Here is an 18,092-nt window from a genome sequence, read left to right as displayed (position 1 = left end):
GGGTGACCCAAGAACCCCCATCTGTGACCCCAGCATCTCTCCCAAATATCACTCCTCACCAGTGTCCATGTTATAAAAACAAGGAAAGTCTGAGAAACTGTCATCCAGGCAAACTGGATGGGATTATTGGGCATAAAATGGACGTTAGCAAAAACTAATGAAAGTATGGCGTTCAATTATTATGTCAACATTGCTGCATTAGTTGTAAAAAAAAAAAATTCTGTACTCATTTAGGATATTAACAAAATGGAAATGCTGTGGGATAAATAAGACCTGTACAGCCTTTGCAACTTTTCTGTAAATCGAACAGTATTCTTTAAATGGTATTTTTTTAATAATACTCTCAATATTTAATTATAGAAGGAGAATTTTTTTCTTTTCTAGTTTTCCCAGGTATCACCGTCCAGGGACTGGAGAGAAGGATTCTCAGAGAAAAGCTGGAAACCTCACAAACAGGGCAGGCTCCAGAGTCTCCTCTCCTCTGAGCCCTGCTTCTCTGACTCCTCACAGAGCATCTCACCCCCAGGACGCTGCCCTCCAGGACCCCCACCTCTGCCCAACTCAGCCTCCTGCCCTGTCCTGGTGACTCCACCAGAATCTGGAACAGCGTGGCAGCGCCCCCGTGTGGCCACAGGGCTGAGCACAGGAGACCAGAGCTGCCCTTTCTCCTGCTCAGCCAGGCCCTCCCCAGGCTCCCTGGGCCCCCAGCGGCAGGACAGGGATCTGCACACAAGGGGGCACCTAAGTCTGCATCAGGTCAGAAGTCCTCAAATTTTCTTAGTCCTATGGACAAATGACAAAAGCAGGTTTCCAGATCATAACAGCTGATTCCCAGATTATGGGCTGATCCCCCAATTATGGAGTTTCCTTCAGTCTTGGATGGATCCTTGGACTCTGTTGTGCCCAAGGTCAGCAGACTCGGCGAGCATAGCCTCCAAGAATCCAAACAAAGCCGATGCAAATACAAAAGGGAATTTATTACAGACTCGAGTCCGGGCTCACGGCACCTACCAACACAGCGGCAGATACCGAGCGCGCTGAACAAAGGGAACAGGGATTTTATATAGGGTTACAAGTAGATTCCTAAAAATTAAATCATGTTGGCAATCATTCATTGGTTACACAGGTGCATTTCTTAACAACGGTGGGTACAGAGTTTCAGTTTTTGAGCTGATTGTTCACATCGAGATGCAGCTCCACTTTATGGCTAGTTTGACCCCATTAGTGGCCCGAATTGCTTGGCTCTATTTTATGGCTAGTTAGACCCATTTCACAGCTCCGCTGTGGCTGGCTGTCTCAGATAAGGCCAGAGTGGGGTAGGGGTCAAAACCTTCTCTGGAATGCAGTCTTTCCCCAGCAAAACCTAAAATTTGAAAATGGCAGTTACACAAAGCATTAGCTAAGAATACTTATGCTTGGTTCCACAGACTCCAGAGTCTCTGTACTTTGTTTCTGCTTCTGCTTCCAGGGGTGAATGCACCTCCACCTGGGAATTAACATTCAATTCTACCCAGGAGCCCAGGTCTTCCCCCAAGAAAAGGACAAGGTTCCAGGAACACACCAAGACACGTGGGCCGACCACCCATCCATGTCTGCAGCAGGGAGGAGCAGGAGTGATCACAGCCGGGGAGAGACCCGGGGAGCTGGTGGTGGTGTGTGGTGGATCATTGATGGAAGGGCCGCATCTAAGAGGAACAATAACTATAGAAAGATGACCCATACTGTAAGAAAATAGATAAATAAATACACATCTTTTAAAAATTTTCCATCCTTGAATGAGGGGAGGGTCGAGGAGAGCTCCCAGGGCATGACTAGGAATATGGGGAGGCTCCTGGAAATGGAGCAGGGGATGAAAATGGGGACTAGGGGATGGGACCCAAAAGGAGTGGTGGGAGCACCGGAAAGGGTGGAGCCAGGAAGGAGCAGCATCCGGGACACTGTGAGGGGAAGGTCTGTGTGGGTGACGCGGCTCTGGCTGGGGCTGGGAGAATCTCTGTCTCCCTTGGTGGGATTGCAGAGGGGCTGGTGCTGTTACTGCCCAGGGAAAATCACTTAAGTTTTGGGCCTTTCCTTTCCATGCAGTGCTGGTGTGATTCAAACACGCACACTCAGGCTGATGAAGGAGAGAGAGGAGGAGAAGACAGATGGTTAGGAGGCCCCCATTTCCTGAGCCACAACATCCTCCCCAACTCCTCAATGCTGGGGTGGCAGGGAGATTCCTGGAATCAAGAGGAGGTGATTCAGGGAATCAAAAGGAGAAAGGCCCGTGCTGCCCTGGAAGGCCAGCCCTGGGGCACAATTCTGGGGCTCCAGGGCCCTATTCCCTGCAGGCGGGTCAGAGTCAGCCCTGCTCACAGCTCCAGGCTGCTGACAGCCCCTCTGTGCCCTGACCCCGAAGACACTGCTCTGGGGATAGTATAAAGAAAACAAAACCGCAAAACTAAATGGGAATCTAAAAAGGGTAGAACTAATTTTTTAAAATCACATATTTTGAAGGACACTTCAGAGGACATGGAATCATTGTCCGACAGCTCATTGCTATCAGGACCTTGACCATCTCGTGAGCTACTCTGGCTTCCACTGTTTCTTGTGAGAAAACTGCCACTAAGTACTTTATCGCCTGAATATTTTACTGGTTTGTACCAAATCACTTCCTATTTTGCACCTAAAACAAAGATCTGGCAACTCGGGTCTCTGACGGGGAGGCAGCAGGAGGGGCCTCACTCAGAGGCTCCAGCTCTGGGTCCCACGAGGCTGCGATGGGGGCGAGATGTTGGCGGATCTGAATGGCCGTGATCAGCGTGGAAGGACCTGCCTCAGAGCTCATGCATGTGGCTCCTGGAGAAAACCCTCAGGTCCTTGTCCTGTGGGCGACCCCTTAGCTGAGGGTCCACTGTGTGCAGGGAGTCACCCCAGAGAGGGACCAGGAGGGGAGCCCGGGCGGGAAGTCTCAGCCCCTGTGAGCCTGACTCTGTGACGTGGTGCGTCCCTTCTGCTTCATTCTCCTCACGAGGAAGAGCCAGCAAGTCAGACACGCTCACGGGGGGAACTGTCTCCCCTCCTGTGTATCAGAGAATTGGTGGAAAATTGAAAACCAACAGAGTATACCTTCTGGACACTCATTATTTCCATTCTGCCCACATGAAAAATAAGCTGCCTCTCACCCAAGTTCCCTAAAAGTCTCTCCTATCACAGAAGCAGCGTGACGTCAGCATCTCATCACGTGACTCAGGACCACGCAGAGGAGGCGCCTTGAGAGCTTCTGTGCAGTGAAACCATCTGTGCTCAGCTCCTCGTGGGCTGAGGCAGTTTCCTGCCCCAGAAGCCCTGGATGAGGATACAGTGGAGGACAGACACAGGGCACCTTGTAGACCCATTTTTTAATGTTTTTAAGCAAATTTATTGAGATATAACTTTTGACCATTGAGTCATTTGTTGAAGGCTCACCTGTCATGCCCTTTTGGTATGTGCAGAGCAGAGCAATCATCCCATACTCTACCTTGAGAACATCTCCATCACCACAACAACCTTGTTTCCTGGGCCTGGGTCCATGGGCACCACCCCCACCTTCACCTCCCCAGCCCTGGGCAGTCAGAGCCTACTCTCTGCCTCTGGGGATTGGCCAGGGAACTTTACTCTAAACACATCCCAGGCAACTCTGCTGACACAGACCTGCAGTGGACATTGGGGTACCCTAAACCAATGCTTGCTGGTGCCCAGGAACATACTCCGCAGGGTGTTAAGGTCACAGAGAACCACATGACCCCACCCAGGAGGCCCTGCAGCCTGGGGTGTGAGGAGAGAAGGGCTGCAGTAGCTGCCTCAGAGGGGGCCAAGGGCAAAGCCAGGGAGGTTCCTTCCTCAGCAGGAAGGGGACATGAGAGCTGGGTCTTGAAAGCCACATGTGGGCACAGGAACAGAAGTGGCTCAGGGAGCTGACGAAAGGCCAACTACATGACCCCAGCAGTTACCTTCTCCGTGTAACCTTGGAGATCCCTCCCCAGCACTCTGTGAGCTGGGAAGTGATACTGTCCTGACACCCCTCCCCCACACCCTCTCAGAAATAAGGAAATGGAGACTGAGGGGCTATGGCAGTGCCCAGGTCAGAACCCCAGACACCTTGCTAATGTCTGGGCCTCTAGACCGACACCATCCTCCAAACTGACCAGGGGACCAAGGAAACAGTGACCCTGGAGACCTCACCACCCGCTCCAGATACCACACATTTCTTAGCTGGGTTTGACTAAAGACAAAAGCGCAGTAGTAAGTCATCATGTCATCACCCTTTATGGAAATGAATTGAACTCACCAAAGAGAATGACACAGAGTGACTGATTGCACCAAAAAACAAAACCCAACTTTATGCTGCCTCCAAGAGACAGGATCAAAACAGCCCCACTGTGGGAGACAGGTATAGGCCAGGATGCTTCAGGAGCTGCCCAGTGTGGGCAGTTCACACCCCCACTGCTGGAGAAGCCAAGACAGGGGGAGGATCCTGCAGGCGGGATTGTATTTTTTTTTTTTTTAATATTCTTCTTTTTTCATTTTTTAACTTCACTTTTCACTTGTAAACACTATTTGCTTCCCCCACTCCCTCAGGTGTAGTCTCCATAGAGTTTCCTTCTGCAAGACTCCTGTGCACCATCACCTCAGTCCCCTATCTCCTCCCTCCCTCCCTCTGGTCCTTCTCCTGCCTCCTGCCCTGCAGGATGTCTCTGATTAAGGCCTCTGACTTAGGATCCCGCACACTTCTTTGAGGATTCTGAGGCAAGAAGAGTGCTGCCGGAAGAACTAGACAATGACCAGGATGCTGCACCCCATGAGGATGGCGCTGAGCTCACCCCACCCTCTCTGGGAGAGTAAGGCCGTGCCCCAGAGAATGCAGCCTGTACAGGCCATCCTGAGGTCACACCAGGCCTGCTGGAGGAATGCAGGTTAAAGTGAGGGAGCTAAGGCAACAGCAGCTCTGCCTGGGGAAGTAGGCCCTGCAGGGGCCCATAGCACAAGCTGAGGGTGCTCACCTGACACCACCCCTCCAGGGACCCAGCCCCTCACCCTGTCCTGCCTGTCCACATCAGGGGCAGCTGACCATTCAGCACTGCTGCACCCCCAACCTCTCCTCCTCCACCTCCCTAGCCACATGCCCTCCTTTAACTTCTACAAGGTCTCCACCCACAGACACCTGGCCCTTCTCTTGTAGTTCCAAATCTTGGTCTCCTAATTCATTTCAAGTTATTTTCATGTATTTCCTCCAAGGATTCTTGTTCACTGTACAAATGCTAATAAAGTTGTTCTCCTCTTCACCCAAGTCGTCTACTCCTTTGATGTCCATTCCCTTCATCGGGCTGGCCTCCTCCTCACTGTGGCCTTGCAGATGACCAACTCCTCATTTAGCCAAACCACTACTGCCCAGTCCTCTTGTTATGGAGCAGCCCCGATATAAAACGGGTTGCCTGGCTGTGGGTCCTCACCCGCATGCTTAAAAGGGACTTATTAATATTCCACTACAGGCACACACAAAAGGTTAATAAAAGGTTTATTTACAAGGGAAAGGGAATTGAGGAAATGTACAACTCAGGGAGAAAATAGGGAAATAAAGTCTTTAATGTGTCCTACCTGATCTGGATATACAAAGGCACTCTCAGAGCTGGCCGAGCGCTGCGAGCTGGCAGAGAGTCAAAACGGGGAATCCCCCAAAGCCCCTATGTCTGGTTTCATACCAAACCTGGCTGCTTAACCCCACCCTCATGTTCCAGCAACCTTCCCTTTGGTGGGGATGGGATTTGCAGTTCCCAGTGTCTTTTGGCTTTGGTCTCAAGTGAGGGTGTGGTGGGGCTGAGCAGGGAGAGAAGAAGCTGCAGAGGAGACTGAGGAAGGAAGAAAACAGGATGGAGATTCAGAAGGAGACCTGGAGGAGGCACATGGGGCCCAGAGACACGTGAAGAAACTGCGCTTGCCTTTTGGTCGAGAACTGGGTGAAACAGATGTGGGTGAGACCCGTGGGGAGGTGACAATGGCAGCTTTTATCTTGATTTTGATTTTGCTCTTTTCCTTCCGGACTTGTCTTGTTGTTTCTGACCCTTTTCTGTGGGTCTCCACTGGAAGACACTTTAGGATTGTGCAGGCTTTGGGGCCTTCCTCTGGGCCAATCCCATTTGGATGGAGTTTTACCCATGAGGGGACGAGTAACTTTGGGTGCTTGATTTAGAAACTAGATTCTTTGCCTTTCCTGTATTGTTTCCTAGTTGTATTAAAGTTCCTTCCCATCAAAGTCTCATATGTTTTGTGTTGATGCGGCGGATGGCAGAACCCATGTAGAATAGACAGGTTTGCGGGGTTTGGGCTGCCCCTCTCCCTGCCCTGTAACACTCTAAGGCCCATGATGCCCTCACCTGCCTGCCACCTCTCTTCCCATTGCTGCCTGGGGATTCCCAGGGAAGGAGCCAAATAAATGGTGACTTTGGGATCATCCCAACCACACAATTGAGGTAACATACATGGTATCTGTTCATTTGGGTTAGTTGGACCTCTGTGGTGGCCTAGGGGTAAAGTCTCAGCACTGTCATGGCTGAGTCCTGAGTCGAGTCCAGGCCAGGGAGCCAACCCATCTATGGTGCATGTCTTGCTTGCATGTCTTGCCCACAGTTCCCCCCAGTGGTGTAATTCAGTCAATCTGCCTGTTGTGAATCACACTCTGTCTCTGCTGAATCCTGAAATCCCTCCACACCTCTGGCCTACACCCCAGTTTTTCCACACCCAAAGAAAAATGATTATTTGAGATCTCTTGAATTTTAGGTATACAGTTGAGTAGGGTAAATGACCAATAACTAATGAAATCAGATTTATATCACTATATCAGTGTAATCAGGACAGTATTACTATTGTATCCAACAGTCCATGTTCTGAACATGTGTCCATAGAAGAATGTAGTTTAGGAAGAGGGTGTCATCCAGAGTGGAGCTGTAATGGGATATCCAACTTCACAATTTCATTGAATAGATTGTCTATTATGGAATTACAATTATTAGGACACAAATGATCATTGTTGAATTATAGATGTCTTGATATCAGGTTGTATGTCATTGGGTAAACCTTGTGATGTGTAGATGGCAGCACATATTGCCGGATTTAGTCTGCAGATCTGGAAGCATCCAGTGGTTAATATTTGCAGATAACTCGCCTTTTGGGCCATGTTTCTGCTGAACCCTGTTGTCAAGCCCTGCAAACAGTGGCTCCGCATGGCCAGAGTTGGATCAGCAGCCCTCAGGGTTGGTGCCTGGACCGTGGCCAGAACAGCCAGAGCACAGAGCTGTCCTGTGCCTCCCAGCAGGCCCTCTGTTCAGGTTCTGTGCTTCGTGATAGCTCAACCCACGTGTTTAGATGGCGGTTCCATCAATAAAACCTTACCTCAGACTCCAGGGCCAAATTCAGGGCCTCCTCCCAGGGCCCAGTTTGTTCACATGCAATATGGATTGTGGCCGTCCAGGTCATTTTCATCAACATTCAGGCAACCTGGAGCCAGGAAGGGCCTCTGTCCCCATGGGGTGCACCTATCCCCTAACTCACTCTCACTGCCCTCACTGGAGAGCACAGGGCACACCCAGTCCTCCCCTCCCAGCAACCCTGCCCCACAGCCCCTCAGCTGTATGAACTCTGCCCGACCGGCAGAAGAACCCTGGAGTCTCCAACTTGTTCTCACGGGGATGCTGCAGGGCCTGGGGACTGTTTGATCACCTAAGGGGAGCTGAGCTAGAGTCAGCACCACTCGGGGAACCCAGAGAGAAACAGAGGGGGACACAGAACACTGGGGCAGAAACGGGCATGAAGAGAAGGACCGGGACAAACAGAGAAGGAGCTGAGGACGGACCAAAAAGGCAGAGAGAAAATCAGAGTCAGAGGAACACAGAGACAGAAGAAAGGGAGAGTCAGCTAGCGTGGACAGGACAGCAAGGAGCTAATCACTGTAGGAGTGGACACCCCATGCCTCGGGCCTCATCATCCAACCGTAACCCAGCCCTCAGTAAATAACACTGCCGGACAGGGTCAGCAGACATCTGCGAGCAAGGAGGGCGCCCTGGGAACACTGTGGCCGGCACTCGCAGGATGTGTGTGGCTCTGGCCCTTTGATTCGGGCCCACAAGACCCCTGTAGGGCACGGCCAGAGAGGAGCAGGGCTGAGTTTGGGTGGATTCCACCTCTCAGGAGAACAGGCACACCGGGTGGGAGATGACTCTGCCCCCAGCAGGGCTGGCCGAGCCTGGGTGAGGCGTGTGCAGGTGCCCTCCCCAAGGGGGAACCCTCCAAGTGCTGTGAGCCTGACACCAACCACCCTCCAAGGGCAGCAGAGAGGAGTGGCCCACTCCCCAGGACTGCCCCAGGGAGAGGCTCCATACTCTGGAGCTCCTCCAGGCCCATGGAAGACAGAAGCTTGGAGTTGCTGATACTGCCGGGCCTGCTCCCTGGCAGGGAGGATGAGCCACGTCAGCAGCCAGAGGGCAGAGTACCCAGCAGGGGCCCTGGCTACGTCTGGCCATCCAAGGGCTTGGGGAGGCTGTGCTGCTGTCAGTGTTGTGGACTGGGCCTGGCATGGAGGGTGAACAGGAAGGGCCCAGGTAGCCATAGGGATGGGGGAGCATCTGTCTGAGCAGGAAGTCCAGAGAAGGGGACCCAGGAAGTGACATCACCTCCATGAGATGACACGGCACAGAACTCAGAACGCTGGTCCCCAGGCAGCTGGGTTCTGAACACAAACTCTACCCGGCTCACGTTACTGGTATTCCTGGTCCAGGCACCATGCTTTCTTGCTATATGCCCAGGTCCCCCCACAGTGACCCAAAAAGAGGTCCCTGAAACGCATGTCACCTTCTGCTGAAAGGCATGAGGAGCCTGTGACGACGTCTAGGCCAGCAGGCGGCACTAACCCTAAGGATATCAGGGGGGCCCTGGGGACAGGTCAGGCCACACCAGGGCTCTGATAACCCCACCCCTCCCTTTCCCCCATGAGTGCAGGTGTGCGAGCTGTGAGAGTGAGTGTGTGCGTGCTCAACGAAGGAGGGTCTGGCCCACCCAGGAGGTGTGTGATGTCTACACCAGGACCAGCCTGGATGGTGGTGGGACCTTGAGAGTCATGGCCGCTCCCTCTTGCCCCAGCTCGGTGCTACCCAGCAGGTGTCTGTTTGCTCCCAGAAGGTGCTCTGTGTCCAGGAAACTGAGGAGGCCCAGGGAGTGCATTTCAGCAACAGGCCTCCCTCAGCCTAGTGTGGGATCCCACCCAGAGCAGAGCCCAGTTTGAAGCGCACCCCCAACATTGAGCTTGCTGCACATGTCCATAGGAACTGGCTGGAGTCCATAAAGCCCATGGAGGAGCAGCCCAAGTGTGAGTGGCCTAGGCTGGTGCCCTGGCTTGACTGGGAGGGGTAAGGTCAGGTGCCATGGGAGGAGACAACACGGGCTGGATTTGGACCCTAAGCAGTATGATCTGGGACTTGTAGTTGCCAAATGTAGGGAACGAGACCCCCAAGGACCCACTATCCTGGCGGGTTGGACACCAATAGTCACCAGGGGTCCTGAAGGGACAGGAGAATCTGTTTCTGCATATGCGGTTCCAGAGCAACAGGAGAGCCCAAGCAGGCCTACTGAGTCAGGCAGAGAATGCCCAGGATGATCCTGGTGCCTCTGAGGTCACTGAACCCCTGCACAGTCAGCCTGAAACTCCCCAGAGTTCCCCAGGAGGTCTCCAACATGCTGAACTAATACCAGCCCTGTTGGGGAAGCCAGGCCAGGACCTACAAACTGCAGGACAACCTGGTGGGCACAAACTCACACCACCAGTTTGTGGGGAGCCAGGCCCTAGCCAGGCCCTAGCCAGGCCCCAGCAGTGCATGCTGGCATTGGTGTGTTCATACGAGCCCCACTGAGGGAGACAGGTATAGGCCAGGATGCTTCAGGAGCTGCCCAGTGGGGGCAGTTCACACCCCCACTGCTGGGGCAGCCAAGACAGAAGCAGGAGCCCGCAGGCTTGATTGTATTGTTTTTGATATTCTTCTTTTTTAATTTTTTACATCATTTTTCACTTGCAAACACTCTTTGCTTCCCCCTCACCCATCAGATACAGTCCCCTAGAGTTTCCTTCTGCAAGGCACCCGTGCACCATCACCGCAGTCCCCTGTGCTCCTCCCTCCCTCCCTCTGGTACTTCTTCTGCCTCCTCCCCTGCAGCATGTCTCTGATTAAGGCCTCTGACTTGGGATCCTGCACACTTCTTTGAGGATTCTGAGGCAACAGGAGTATTGCAGGAGGAACCAGACAATGACCAGCCACCTCTGGCCAACATCCTGAAGGTTCAAGAGAGGGTTCTAAGCCAGCAGCAGCCCTGCCTGGAGAACCAGCCCCTGCAGGGATCCTGCAGCAAAATAGAGGGTGCTCACCTGACACCACCCCTCCAAGGACACGGCCTATGGCCCTGGACCTGCCTGTCCACATCCAATGCAATTGGTGCCTCCACTCAGCACTGCTGACCCCAAACCTGTCCTCGCCCTCCTCCCTAGCCACATGCCTTGTTTAGCTTCTATCGTGTCTCCACCCAAGACAACTGGGTCTTGTCTTGTTTTCAAAATCTTTTGGTTTTAATTGTTTCAAGTTGAGGTTTCATTTTCTTTCCATTCATGTTTCTGGTTCATTGTGGAAATACTAATAAAGTTTGTTTCATTTCACCCAAGTTGTCTAATGCTTTGAAGTCCAGTCTCTTCATAGGCCTGGCCTCCTTTTACTTGCAGAAAATCATCTCCCCAGTGGAAACACTTTAGCCAAACCATTCACTTCCCTGGCCCTTCAATTCCCGATGCCCTCACCTGCCTGCTGCCTCTGTTGCTAATCCTGAGGGGGGATTCCCAGCGAAGGAACCAAATAAGTTGTCATTTTAGGAATTTCCCAAATACACAATAGAGGTGGTATACATGGAACATGTAAATTTGGGGTTGTTGGGCCTTCATGGTAGCCTAGGGGTAAAGTCATGAGGAAAGTCATGAGGAGCCTGTGTCGACATCTCAGGCTACCAGGCAGCACTGCCCCTAAGGTAACTAGGGGGACCCTGGGGACAGGTGAGGCCAGGCCAGGGCTCTGATGCCCCCCCCACCCCTCCCTTTCCCCCTGTGAGTGTGGGTTGCAAACTGTGAGAGTGAGTGTGTGCGTGCTCAACGAAGGAGGGTCTGGCCCACCCAGGAGGTGTGTGATATCTACACCAGGGTCAGCCTGGATGGTGGTGGGACCCTGAGAGTCATGGTGCTCACTCTTGCCCCAGCTCGGTGCTACCCAGCAGGTGTGTCTGTTTGCTCCCAGAAGGTGCTCTGTGTCCAGGAAACTGAGGAGGCCCAGGGAGTGCATTTCAGCGGCTGGCCTCCCGTACCCCCTCCCATTGCCCTCCCATAGCCCTCCCATCCCTGTGGGATCCCACCCAGAGCAGAGCCCAGTTTGAAGTGCACCCGCAACATTGAGCTTGTCACACATGTCCATAGGAACTGGCTAGAGAACATAAAGCCCATGGAGGAGCTGCCTGAGGCTGGTGCCCTGGCTTGACTGGGCGGGGTAGGGTCAGGTGCCGTGGGAGGAGACCACACGGGCTGGATTTGGACCCTAAGCAGTATGACATGGGACTTGTAGTTGCCAAATGCAGGGAACAAGACCCCCAAGGGCCCACTATCCTGGGCTGGTCTCCTCTCAGGCTCTAGCATGTGCAACATGTCTGTTGCAAAGTCTGGTGTGCGGCTGATTGTCCTCTTGCATCTCTAGCGCCTTCTCCAGGAGTTAACAGGGCTCCCCTGTAGCCCAGGGGACAGGCCAAGAACCCAGCCAATTTGCTGATTGGAAGCCAACAGTCACCAGGGGACCTGAAGGGACACTAGAATCGGCTCCTGCATGTGCGGTTCCAGAGCAACAGGAGAGCCCAGCAGGCCTGCTGGGTCAGACAGAAAATGCCCATGGTGATCCTGTGGGCTCTGGGGTCACCAAATACATCAAGCCCATGGAGGAGCTGCCCGAGGGTGAGTGACCCAGGCTGGTGCCCTGTCTGGACTGGGAGTGGTAGGGTCAGGTGCTATGGGTAGAGACCACACGGGCTGGATTTGGACCATAAGCAGTATGAGCTGGGACTTGTAATTGCCAAATGTAGGGAACTAGATCCCCCAAGGGCTCAATATCCTGGCCTGGTCGCCTCTCAGGGTCTAGCATGTGGTCTGTTGCAAAGTCTGGTGTGTGTATTTTTTTATCATTATTTAAATGGTGACCAAATTTCATATAAAACTAAGGTTTTATTAAGTTTAAGAATGAGAATTTGTTAAATAATTAATATCACTTTCTCTAAAAATCATTGAGCTTGCAGGTTTACTTTTTGCTTCTAATTATAAGAAAACTAAAATTTAATGACCTCACCTAAAAAAAATTAAGACAATTAAAATATGTGTTTCTGTATGAGTTATCCAGGATAATAGGGTGGTCCCCAGGCAAAGGGGAAGTTCCAGGTTCCCTGCCCTACCCGAAGGAAGGTGGAACTAAGCAGGGAGAGAAGAAGTTGCAGAGGAGACTGAGGAAGGAAGCAGGATGGAGCCAGAAGGAGACCTGGAGGAGGCACATGGAGCCAAGAAACACATGAAAAAACCATCCTTGCCTTTTGGTCGTGGACTGGGTGACACAGATGTGGGTGAGAGACCGGTGGGGAGGTGACAATGGCGGTTTTTGTCTTGATTTTCGTTTTACTCTTTTCCTCCCAAACTTGTCTGGTTGTTTCTGATCCTTTTCTGTGGGTCCCCTCTGAAAGGTGCTTTAGACTTGGGACAGGCTTTGGGCCTTGGTCTGGGCCAATCCTGTTTGGGTGGAATTTTACCCACGAGGGGACAGGTAACTTTGTGTGCTTGATTTAGAAACTATATTCTTTCCCTTTCCTGTATTGTTTACTAACTGTATTAACGTTACTTTTCATTAAAATCTCATGTTTTCTGTTGATGCGGCAGATGGCAGAACCTATTTAGAGGAGGCAGGTTTGTGGTGTCTGGGCTGCCCTTCTCCCTGACCTCTAACAGATTCTTTGTCTTTTCTGTATTGTTTACTAATTGTATTAAAGTTCCTTTCCATCAAAGTCTTACATGTTTTGTGTCGATGCGGCAGATGGCAGAACCTATTTAGAGCAAGCAGCTTTGGGGGTTCTGGGGTGATCTTCTCTGGCCCTGTAACAGACTGACTACTGACACCTCCTGGAAGACAAGTGACAGGGCCCAAGGATGTTGTCAGCTCCCCAGTGACGAGGTCTCTGTGGTTGAGCCTGGGGTAATCCTGGATGTCACTGGCAAGATATGAATTTTCTGATTGCTACGAGAGCCGCATAATCTGTACCACCCAGCATTCTGGACCCAACTTCCCCTCCTCACAAAATATAATAGGAATGGCCTTGATGGCGGACAGAATAGAAAGACTGGAACGGAGGTGCCCTAAGACCATAGCTGACTCACAAGGAGGTGGGGATAGAGGGTAATAGCATGACCATTAACCCAGCTGTAGAGGTCGTGACCCTTAGGCACCAGGGCCTTATCACAAGGCATGAGACCCAAGCAGGATCAGATGCTCTAGGGAGTGGAGCACAGACCAGAGGGAAAAGATACAGAGATTGGGCCCATCCTGGAATCTCCACTCCCCATCCTGGTATCTCCGGTCCCTCTTGGATTCTGCGTGGTTATCCAAAATCAGCAACCAACTGACGGCTCACAAGGAGTGACCCCCCCAAACAGAAGAGGACTGTGTCTGTAAAGTCTCTGCACTGGCTCGGGGCAGCACTCCCTCTGCCCACCTGGGACTGTGCAGGTGCCTCTTCTTACCAACTCTCTCCCTCCGCAAGGCAGCCGCTTCCTGCCCACCTGTGAACTGTCAAGGCCGCCCGCCAGCAACCATGCAGGCCTCTCTCAGCAAAACCTGCCCCTTTCCCTAATAAACCTGGTCTTTAAATGTAACTACCATCTCTGTCTCGTGGAGAAACTCGCCCGGAAAACTCGCCGCGTGCCACTGACAGGGGAGCTCTGCAGACACCTTTCCCAGAGTGAACCCCAGGACCCCGCTGTAACGCAACCAACACATTCCCGGTGGGTTTATGAACGGTTCTAGCAGCCATATGTTCTTCACCATTGTTTGTAGTCGCCGGTCTCCTCCGCACACTCCACTGCCCTCCTCCACCCTCGACACCGCACCCCACCCTACTCCAGGTGCCGCCATCAGGCCTGCGTTCAGGCCCGCAGGGTTCGGTCATCTCTCCTAATGGCGGGAGGGCAGAAAAGCCTGATGCTTTTTACCTTACCCTACAATCCACCCCCTCATGGTTTTCTGCCAGACCATCTACATATAGACAATTTTGTTTCTTAGCAAACATAAACAACGCAGCCATGGCCCACAAAAGTAAATTGTACACATCACACTATAACAACAAAAGACAACAGAACACAAGTTAGTCCAGGCAAGGTACCAACCTAGCGGCAAAAGACATTTATTGGCACCAGCAGATGATCCACCAAATCTGCTGTCGAAGGCACTGCAGCATGCAAGGCGGGAACTAGCTTATTTAACTCATGATAATCTACCGTCATGTGCCAAGAGCCATCGGCTTCTTCACCTGCCACACCGCCGAATTGTCGGGGCTGTGGGCAGAACGCACAATGCCCGCTTTCTCCAGTTCTGATATTGTGCCCGTCATTTCCTTGTTCCCTCTGGACAACCGATATTGCTTGGTATGAGTCACTCGCCTAAGGACTGGCAGTTGTATGGGCGGATGCTTAGCGTGTCCTCTCACCACTGCCTTTACCACAGGCACTCTAAGGCGAAACACTCCGGCTGTGGTCTCTAGCCATAAGCCACACAGTACATCCACCCCCAGGATGTACTCCGGGATGGGCGATACATATACTTTATACTCTTTCAGGGGTAATCGCCCAATCCCCAGAGATAGTCTCACTGCTGTCACCTTGACACTCTGGCCTCCATAGCCATCAATACAACAAGTAGACCCATGATATCTTCCTGGATTTCCACAGAGCACAGTACATTCTGCTCCTGTGTCTACCAGAGCTAAAACGCTTTGCATGTTAGTTGGGGACCAGTGGATGGCAAGCTCCACATGTGGCCTCCGGTCCCCGCCCGTCCCCTGTGCACAGGTTCCTTGGCCCTCACCCTACTGAAGGTGATCAGGCCATTACCCGAGGATGAGGTTGGCAGCAAATGGTCTTCCAGGCGCAGGGCGTGTGCCTGAGGCCTGGAGCTTCCAGGCTGCACTTGACCAGCAGTCCTTCTCATGGGCGTGACCCTCTGGTCTTCTTGCAGCTGCTGCCATAATTCCAACAAATATGCATTGGGCTGTGCGTGTATTTTAGTGCTATCTGCACCTGCTCTCACTAAATCTGTCCACATTTGGTTACGGGTGACTTTAATAGGTTCTTTGATGCCAAGAGGTTTCCTTTCCCTCCTTGGCATTCCTTTTGACTTTTCAACAACTACCCGTTTTCCCTTCTGAGTTTGAGAGTGCCGGCTCTCTACTTCGCCCAAGCTGGCTATCATTCTTGTGACGTCGTGTATCTGACGTCCCACATAGGGTGCTAGAACTGCCAGGAGGGATCCAAATGAGGATGAGGGGGCATTCTTTAATACCAAGTCTCTCATCCCTGCTGTGAAACATTCGTCGTCAGGACCACAGGTATTCACATAAAACATGGCCTGCCACATCCCCAATTCCCGAAGGACCTGTACCAGCTCGGCGTACGTCTGTCATCTGCTTACTGTGTCCGGCACGTCTCCCGCATCAGCCCATACTGTCTGTATGGCAGCCATTATCCATTCCAGGTGGGTGTGGTTGCCCTGGCAACACCATCGGCTGTTCTGCAGCCTCTGTTGCAAGGATGGGTGTAAAGTCAGTCAAGTATGTCCATCTCTTGTGCTGTGCAAATAATCCCATCCACCCCCAGTCCCCTAAACGTAGCAGCCAGGCTGCCAAGGGTTTCCCCTGGTTTCTGGTGGAAATGTCTGCCCAGGTCCACCAGTTCTGCCTGGGTGTATGGTTGATAGGTAGTAAATTCTGTCATTTGTGGTGGTCCAGCAGCCTGACCCCTTGGGGCCATAGGTCACTGCTGCTTCATTTTCAGAGTCACCACCGGGCGGACCCAGAGCATGGGACCAGCCTCCTCCTCCTCTCCATAGGAATCTGGCATCTCCAGCATTGCAGGTTGGTTTGCCATTAACGGCTGAGATTGGGGCAAAGGACAAGCCTCCCTCTCCTTCCTTTCTGAGTCTGCATCTCCGGAATGGTGGGTTGGTTTCTCTGAACTTCTTCCTCCAGAATCCTCAAATGTTGTTGCAGTTTCTGCATCTCTTTCCGCATCTCATCTCATACTTGCTGGACTCTAGATTGCTCTTTCTGCCTGGACTCAAGCAGAGCTGTGAGAAACACCCATCCCACGGCTCCTGCCGCCTCACGGGCACTGCATGCATTCAGGGTTTCTTCTATTTCATACAGGGCCTGTTCCAACTGCCCCGCCGATCCATCTACCTCTGGCCATTCCTGGGGAGGTGCCCACTTGGCGAGGAGGTTGGCCACGGAGTACCATCTGCTCTTAGCCAGCCACCCGGCAATCCCTCCAGAGGTTCCAAAGGGTTTCGTCTGCGTAGAGCCGTCCTGCTTTGAACTGTCCTTCTGTCTACGCCAGTTGTAACGCAACCAATGCATCCCGGGTAGGTTTATGAAAAGTTCTAGCAGCCATATGCTCTTCGCCATTGTTTGTAGTCACCGTCCTCCTCTGTACGGGGTGGAACTGGGTGATCTCTCGCAACTTGTCAAAATTAACCGCCTTGGAGACTGGCTGCTGCTTGGAGTCTGGCTAAGAGGCAGGGGATGAAGCGTCTCAGCGAGCCCTGCCCCCGCGACCCGCGTCAGTGTCAGTCTGGGATTCCCAGCCAGGCTCCTGGCGGGGACCTGCTTCAGGGCCTGGGGGCATGGTTGTGTCAGTGAAGTGGCCTCGAGCAGACTGAAAAACAAGTTCTCTGTGATTAGAGGTCAGGGTGGAAGAGAGGATAACGTGTAATCATGACATCGAAGGTTATAGGTGTAACCTGAGGTGTAACCTTGGGTAAGATAACGAAATTCTTTGGTGTAGGTAGTGGGGTCCTTAGTGAAACAGCCGAGATGCTTTTCAATCTGGGGGAGATCAGACAGAGGGAAAGGATCGTGGACTCCATCTGCTCCTTCAGTCCCCGCAACCTCCCTAAGGGGACAAAGAGGACGACTGTGAGAGCAGGTGTGGTAGCTGGGAGGTGGAAGTGGGGGCAGGCCTGGGGAGCTGAAGGAGGTGAAGACTGAACATCTAGAGGATCAGAGAACGCAGAAGAGGGGTCCGGAGAGGGCGAGGAGTGAGAGGAGTCTGGAGACTTGGAAAGTACGACCGGTTTGCAGGAGGGAGGGACGGGAGCGCACGAGAAAGCAAGCCTGGACATGAGGGACCTGACCATGTTCCATTGCGGTGACAGAGACTGTTTAGGTCTGTAAGGACCATGAAATGGAAAGCGCCATGTCCCGGCCAGTGAGAGCCATTCTCCAATGGGCACTGAGGCCGGGCAGTGTTGCAGGAGAAGACGAGACGCTGAAGCACAGATCTGGCCTGAGTCCCAGCGGATCGAGGTTTGAGAGAAGGCATCCCAGAGGGGTGGCCGGGTTCGGCTTGGAATGTGTGAACCCCATTGTAACAGGGTGGTCCCCAGGAAAGGGGGAGGTTCCCTGCCCCACCCAAGGGAGGGTGGAGCTGAGCAGGAAGAGGAGAAGCTGAAGAAGAGACTGAGGAAGGAAGCAGGATGGAGCCAGGAGACCTGGAGGAGGCGCATGGAGCCTAGAGACACGTGAAGAAACTGCGCTTGTCTTTTGGTCGTGGACGGGGTGACACAGATGTGGGTGAGACCCGTGGGGAGGTGACCATGGCAGCTTTTATCTTGATGTTGATGTTGCTCTTTTCCTTCCGGGCTTGTCCAGTTGTTTGTGACCCTTTTCTGTGGGTCCCCACTGGAAGATGCTTTAGACTTGTG

General features: G+C 52.5%; 1 protein-coding gene across 1 annotated transcript in view; it reads left to right on the top strand.

Moving 5' to 3' along the window:
* Nucleotides 1-11,786, top strand: part of LOC311167661 (patr class I histocompatibility antigen, A-126 alpha chain-like) — a gene marked incomplete at both ends in the record, with an annotated part of 49,763 nt that extends 37,977 nt beyond the window's left edge. Inside the window, one exon of the mRNA XM_084228723.1 lies at nucleotides 11,719-11,786. Within this exon, the coding sequence (XP_084084849.1) occupies nucleotides 11,719-11,786 (68 nt within the window). The remainder of the gene's footprint in view (nucleotides 1-11,718) is intronic.
* Nucleotides 11,787-18,092: the final 6,306 nt, after the last annotated feature.

The sequence above is a fragment of the Talpa europaea genome (genome assembly GCF_964194135.1).
Source record: "Talpa europaea genome assembly, chromosome: 2".
NCBI classification, from domain to species: Eukaryota; Metazoa; Chordata; class Mammalia; order Eulipotyphla; family Talpidae; genus Talpa; species Talpa europaea.
The sequence above is the reverse complement of the archived record's forward strand: the minus strand, read 5'-3'. Positions and strand labels throughout refer to the sequence as shown.